We start from the raw sequence: 6,898 nt of genomic DNA, 5'->3' as shown, positions 1-6,898 counted from the left end.
GTCACAGGGTTTTTCAAAGCACATAATCCTTCTTATATAAATGGTCTTTTTTATTTATTTATTTCCCCCTACCCTGAATGGGACCTAGAGTGTACGTGAGAGATGAAGCAGCTGTATCTAAATAGAACAGGGAGAGTCAGTGATGCATGCTGGCATGCAGCGCTGACAACAGCGCCACAACTTGTAGTGTACCTCCAGCGGAGCGTCTACACACAGCCCCCTTTGCATATGACCACAGCAGAAATAGAAACACAGGATACATAAACAGTTGTGGTGATGAGTCATACCTCACACGAGCATCAGAATAGACACAACCATTTAATCTTAAAACAAGCAAACCTGCAGGATAAACTGTGCAGAACATTAGTTCTTTTTCCGACACACTGTACAAAACGATTTATTTAAAAAAAAAGTTTATTGACATCAGAAGCAATTTAATTTTCAACGATAAACAAGGCGTTTTTTTCTTATTTTTGCTATTACAGTGGTACATAAGGATCAGTAAAACAACCGTGATACGTCAATCTTGATAACGTCATTTCAAAATAAAAACACACAGGAAAAAGGAAAAAAAGAATAAACACTCAGCTCTAACTCAGAATGATTTTTTATGTGCTGTGCACCGCTAGCTAGGGTAAATACTGTAAGCCCACCCCTTTACACTGTACCAGGCAGGATAGTGGCCCAGGAACTACCACTGGAAAAATAAGACTGGCAGAAGGATACAAACACAATACTTGTGTAGTGTTAACTATACAAAAAGGAGAAAAAAACTGTACAGCATAAAAACAACTGATATACACAGCCTTTTTTGTTGTTTTTTTACCCCTTGGATACTAACGTATTTTCTTTCAGTAAGTGAAGTGTGTACAAGGGGGTTAAATGCTTTATAAACAAGAACATGACCACTATATATATGTCATTCGCAATCTACTCGTCATCATCATCATCATCGTCTTCCTCCTCCTCGTCATCTTCATCATCATCATCATCATCATTTTCAACCTTCTTCTCAGCCTTGGCCGGGGCTTTTCCTGGCGCTGCGCTGCCTGGTTTGCCCTTAGCACGGTATGCAGCGATATCCTGCGATTTAGAAAAGACAAGATATTGAACAAATGTTGACTCTTTAAAGTCATTGTAATTGAGTCTTGATGAGGCAGATCAGCCCAACGGGAACTCATTGTTAAAATGTGCTACAATAGGTGAGTTGTTTCTTTACCTTCTCATACTTCTCCTTCAGTTTAGCAGCCTTCTTCTCGTAGGGCTGCTTGTCCTCTGCAGCGGTGCCGTTCCACATCTCACCCAGCCTCTTGGCAACATCACCAATGGTAGCACCAGGGGTCTCACCTTTCACCTTAGGGCGGAAGTCTGCGCAAAAGATGAAGAAGGCAGATCTGGGGGGAAAAAGGAAACAGTTTTCATATTATCCCTTTACAACACGAGTAGGATCTTCATGATTTCTATTTGTTTTATTCTGCAGAGAGACATGCAGTACTTACGGGGGTCTCTTGGGGGCATTGGGGTCCTTGAACCTCTTCTTCTTTCCTCCTCCTCCTCTGACTGGGACATAGCTCATCATCTCTCTCTCATAACGGGCCTTGTCCGTTCGGGCCAGGTCCTCAAACTTGCCCTTCTCCTTGGCAGACATTGTCTGAAAACAGAAAGGTTATTAGCAGATTGTTGAATTTGTGGCGACACTCAGATTAAACACAACATTTTTTTTACCCTCAAGATTCCCCGGGATGGTGCTTCATAATCTTTCCTATTGCACAATGTGCACATTTAACTGTTACTAAGAGCTTTAAAATTATCCCACGGCCATAATCTGAAATTTCTTTTCTCACCTTCCATCGCTCAGAGCACTTCTTGGAGAACTCGGAAAAGTTAACGGAAGCTTCAGGGTGCTTCTTCTTGTGCTCCTCCCGACAGGTCTGCACAAAGTATGCATAGGAGGACATCTTCCCCCTCGGCTTGGTTGGATCCTTCCCCATCCTTATGGTAGTTTATCTGCAAGCAAGTAAAAACAGGCTGTGCACAACTGCACAGATAATGAAAAATTATTATCATTTTACTTTTTTAAATTTTTATTAATTATCTCTTTAAATCGTTAATTAAAAAGATTGATTAGATCATATTAAGATATGTGTGTGTTACTTTTAGTTCACCCATACTTCGCTTCAACACAACGATCACGCCTTTAGTTCTCTCCATTCACCACTAGTACTGACAGAGCTGTCAAAAGTGACCCGCCCTCCTTGCTGTCAAACTGGGACCAGTTGGCAAATCCCGTTATAATAAAACCGGAAACTGGTGGAAAATTTTAAATCACTTTATTCATTTCATGATGCAACCTGTAAGGTGTCATTTCACATAAAACTCACTGATCCGAGATTTGTTCTCGTTGTGTTAGTCCGTTAATATTTTTCTCACTTCCACATGTAACTGTAAAAGTTGACTTTAAGTAAAAAAGAAAACATAAACTAAAGCTCAGTCCTGTGTGGGACTCTTCACCGTGAACTCACTGGCTTCAGAAAACATGACTCGTGTTTTTGCAAAAAAAAATAAAAAATAAAATTAATCACCATATATAAATATCATGTGTATGAAGAATAGGGCTTCGGGAACAACTCGTGTCATTCGTGTTCGTGTTTTCATGAAAAAACAACTTTTACACAAAAAAGAGACAAAACACACAAAAGACGTATTTATTGTAAAGTAAAACACGAAAAACTGCGTCTGGATGTGATCTAACACTCGTTTCCTTCATGTCTTCCATCTCTGTCATTCTGGGAAAAAATCCGAACTGTTTAGAAAATGCGTTTTAAAACGCGTTATATTTCCTCTATATTCGCCCATGAAACGCTACAGCAAGTCCCCAAGTAAAGCTGCGTCGAGCGAAGTAGTAATGGCGCATAGGCTCTCGTTGAGGAAAAGGAGGTCAACAACGACAGCAATATTTCTTCTTCCATTTTGTGAGAATGCCTTCCTCATGAAAGAAAGTCCCCCTCAAATGTCTCCTCCCTCCCCGCAGTTCGCTTTGCAACACGACAGATATGGTCGAAAAGCCGGCGATCCTGGCAAAATATTTCCCCCGATTGAATCCCATTGCACTGGCCGCCTTGTATAGTAATACATTGGGTCTGCGCTGTGTCTATGAGCGGGCTGAGCCACTGACTTGGTTTCTATGAGCTCCTAATGGCCGCTCGTCTTCATCCACTAACATGGAGAATATGGCTCCTTCTCTTTGTGTCAGCGCACAGCCATTGCACTGCATGCAATAGAGGGCAGAGCGACCGCGGCGACCACTTCACTTCAGAGCCCGATTTGAAGCCCTTGTCAGCGGCGGAACAATCCGGCAATGGTGCCGTTGGAACAAGGGAAGGCTGGGCTTTTTTTTGCCGTCGTTAGATGCCACAGTTGCGCGTTCGCTTCGCTAGAAAAGCCGGTTAGAAAAAGTTGAAGTGAACTGCGCCTCTGTCGCTGGCTTCCCATCTGCCTCGCTGCCTTGTTTCCTATGCGAATACAGTCAGCCATTACAGTAAAAGCGCAGATCGTGAGGCAATTTTTCCACCGTCTTCTCGGGTGAGTTCAAGCCGACAAACCCACGGACGTGTACGTCTTGACACGTCCTCTCTTTTTCTCGTGTTTCCCTGATTTTTCGCCTCTTTCCCCGGGAGCCGCACGCTCGCTGCTCTTCGCATGACAGTCATTCAGCTTCGCAATGCACTGCAATGCCTAGCTAACGGTGATCTTCTACCATTGTCGCTAACAGCGTTCGTCCGCTGGACATTACGGAATTTTTACGCGATAACCACCGTTCGACTCGCCTCGATTTTCTCCACACACCACGACGGCAACATACAGAATTAATCCTATTCAGCAAAATCGACTGTTATCGTCGAATTCGCTCAAGGTTAATATTATTTTCTTGCCCATTTTTTTCCCCTTACAAAGCGTCTGCCCCTCACTCCCAGGCACAGTAACGTCAGCTGCCAGGCGCCGGCTATTTAATTTTTTTTTTGTTGTTGTTGTGTTTTTTACACGGTTTTGCTCATGCAAAAAACACACAAGCGACAAAATGTCTTAAATTCGATCGTGGTTAACACGCACAGATGTTAACAATGGGTCTTTACATGATTTTTACCCGATTCCGGACAGTTTGAATGTTGCTGAGTGATACTCACCGAGGGACAGTCTCTGGATCTCAGCGCTCTGCAATGGCTGTGTATGAGGGAGCAGCGATACGCAATGTCTTCAGTCTTCAGCTCGCTAACATTACTCTCGACGGGGCCCGCACGCAATTGGCCGGCGCCCGGTCTGGCGCGGCTGCCATTGGCCGCCGGCTTTTCATTGTCCTAATGGAAGACGCGCTCCGATTGGCCGTCTTTTGTGAAACGTCACCGAAGTTTTCCGAGGCGCGTGGATACGAAAACACAAGTGTGCGGCGTGCGGGGAGCTGCTGGTAGTAGTGCAGGGTGTTCGCCATAGTATTCAATTCACTACGTCGAGCGCAGTGTACAGTGGAGGAGCTCAGTGAATGAGACGGGGGATCGGAGACGGGCTGCGAGACGCCGTCCGATCGCAATGCACGGGCCCACCCCCCCCCTCTCCTCTTCCTTATTTCCCCCCCAACGACCACCTCCAGTGTGCGTTCCTCTGCAGCACACGTGAGCTTATTTGCACAATTATACCTGGGGGGGTGGGGGGTCGGGGGAAAGTGCGTGAGGAGAACTTCACGCGTTTCTCGAGCTGGATGGGACGTGTTGAGGGTTTCAGCTGCGCGTTGGAGTGACAGCACGATATGAACACAGCTAATCACATGTCCCTTTGATTGCTGTGCTAAGTAAATCATTTTCATTTTCAACCCATGGGTGGAAAAAAATAAAACATCAAACTGATTAAGATGATGTGTTTTTTTTAATTCTCTTACTATCTGTTAATTATCTGTGTCATTAAAACTCATGTTTACTTGGTGCTGTGGTTGTTTACATATGAGTCTGCAGTCCCCATTATGATAATCAGAGCCATGATAAAGGTATTTAATACATAGACATATATTCTTTTTCATGTTTTTCTGCACAATATGTTTTTATGCCTCCTTCCTATGGGGGCTTCAAATAGTTGATTGGAATCATGTAGCTGATTGCAGGATGATAGTGACTCCAGCTCAGTTAAAACACAGACTAATATGATCTAAGGGCTGCACTGTTCGGTTTAAGACAAAGATAAAACATTTTATAGGCAACATAATCATTTAATCCCATAGGAATTTATTTTTTAATGGCAAAGAGTCCAGTACTGTTTGCAGGTCTGTTTCCATAGATATAAATATATGGGTCCCAATGGTAAAAATGTCTGTATCATAGTCTCAATGCAGATTTATTTTTATGTTTAACCCCAGACACTGTGTAGTGCAGTGAAATGGTTAAAGCACTAAATTACAATATACTCAAATATGAAAATGACAACAATGAGAAATTCATTAATTTCAATGTAACCCACTGTCTCCAGCTATATTAGGCTATATAAACAGAATATGGCTTTCACACACTTTCATATGTATTTTTTTATTTTAAAGGCTGTTGTTCCAGATGTGTAACCACTGTATTACCAAGACTAACAGCATCCTTCTAATTGATGATTTCACACAGACTACAGGACAGAATATGTCTCATCACATAAGGTGTTAATTCCACAATGTCTCTTAAACCTTATTTCACTGTGTTGTTGTAAAGTTGAATAATTCAGCTTACTACCTGTACCAAGAGGTGTTAGGAGATTGTGTGATTGTGTTTGCTTATCTGATCAATGACAGATATTGCACATTCATGCTATTCAAACACACCTAATGACCTTAATGACCCTGTGACCTTGATCTTTCACCAGGATAAGAGGCCAATTTTTTTGAATGAGTGCGTCTTTCATATTAACTGTGTCGTTTTGGTGTTTACTGATATGTAACTAATACAGACATTAAAACGTTTACTGTGTATTATACTGAAGGAGGGGGTTAGAAAATATGAATCTGTGTAGATTCATATTTCAGGTAACATTCAGATTTCTGTGACCCAGTGACCTGAGGTCTAGCGCCACCATTAGGCCAAGCTTAAGAACAATTGATGATTCTTGGGCCAGGCCGGGCCTACAAAAAAACATCTGCTAAATGATTTGAAGCCAATAAAGAGACATTTTTCAAGACGACTTGCACACTTTGCTCAAAGTGGAGGTAATGTAATCATCTGAAAGGCTTGTCTTGTCTTGTCTGTTGAAATGCAGTGGTAGGGGGTGGGGTGCTACGATAAAGAAAATGTCCATGTTCATTATGACTTGCAGAATACAGTCATATACCTACAGGGGATAATCCTGTGTGTGCTTGACATTGGTTAATTATCTCTCTGAACATTTTAATAAGGAAATTGATATTTAATAAATAGGCCTCATGCTAAGCAGCACGTAAAGAAACAAAGAAAAATGGCTGACACAGAGTTTATTCTTATCCCTGAATTAAGAATGGGAACGGTGAACTGATTCCAAATGCCAATCACAACCCAGACTCAGGCCACATGTCTGCCTGTGATGCTGCCTGTCTGTGTCTCATTTTTTGCACCAGGAGATGCCACGGCAGGCAGAAAGCTGGAGCCCGATCATGAGGCTCGGAGGCGGCCGGTTTATGCATTCTAATGAGTGCTCCCTGGGAAAGATATGCAAATTCATTTTGTCATCAAGAGGAAAATAGAGGACAGGAGAGCAGCAGATCCAGGAGGGGCTTATAGGGGAGAGGAGGGCACATGCAAGAGGCGGGATTGGGTGGAGATAACGTGTGCGCATGAATGTCCATGTATGTGTGGGTTGGGTTGGGTTGGGGGTGTACAGGAGCAGGAGGTGTCAGAGCTGGGGC

At 42.9% G+C, this 6,898-nt stretch overlaps 1 protein-coding gene across 1 annotated transcript; it reads right to left on the bottom strand.

The window, feature by feature from the left end:
* Positions 1–396: 396 nt before the first annotated feature.
* Positions 397–4,327, bottom strand: hmgb1a (high mobility group box 1a). Its single transcript, XM_035177984.1, has 5 exons — positions 4,185–4,327; positions 1,845–2,038; positions 1,500–1,651; positions 1,220–1,394; positions 397–1,083 (listed from the first exon to the last, which is right to left on the bottom strand). Exons 2-5 carry the CDS (start codon positions 1,989–1,991, stop codon positions 931–933), a joined length of 627 nt encoding a protein of 208 aa, XP_035033875.1. The 5' UTR covers positions 1,992–2,038; positions 4,185–4,327; the 3' UTR covers positions 397–930.
* Positions 4,328–6,898: the final 2,571 nt, after the last annotated feature.

Source organism: Hippoglossus stenolepis, chromosome 15 (assembly GCF_022539355.2).
Source record: "Hippoglossus stenolepis isolate QCI-W04-F060 chromosome 15, HSTE1.2, whole genome shotgun sequence".
NCBI lineage: Eukaryota > Metazoa > Chordata > Actinopteri > Pleuronectiformes > Pleuronectidae > Hippoglossus > Hippoglossus stenolepis.
This window is presented reverse-complemented; position numbering and strand designations above follow the sequence as displayed.

Excerpts from the sequence above, each read along its gene's own strand:
- hmgb1a (XM_035177984.1), bottom strand. The coding sequence starts at position 1,991 with ATGGGGAAGGATCCAACCAAGCCGAGGGGGAAGATGTCCTCCTATGCA. Across the intron at positions 1,395-1,499 it reads AATGCCCCCAAGAGACCCCC|ATCTGCCTTCTTCATCTTTT; the intron begins GTAAGTACTGCA and ends TTTTCCCCCCAG. Across the intron at positions 1,084-1,219 it reads TGAAGGAGAAGTATGAGAAG|GATATCGCTGCATACCGTGC; the intron begins GTAAAGAAACAA and ends TCTAAATCGCAG.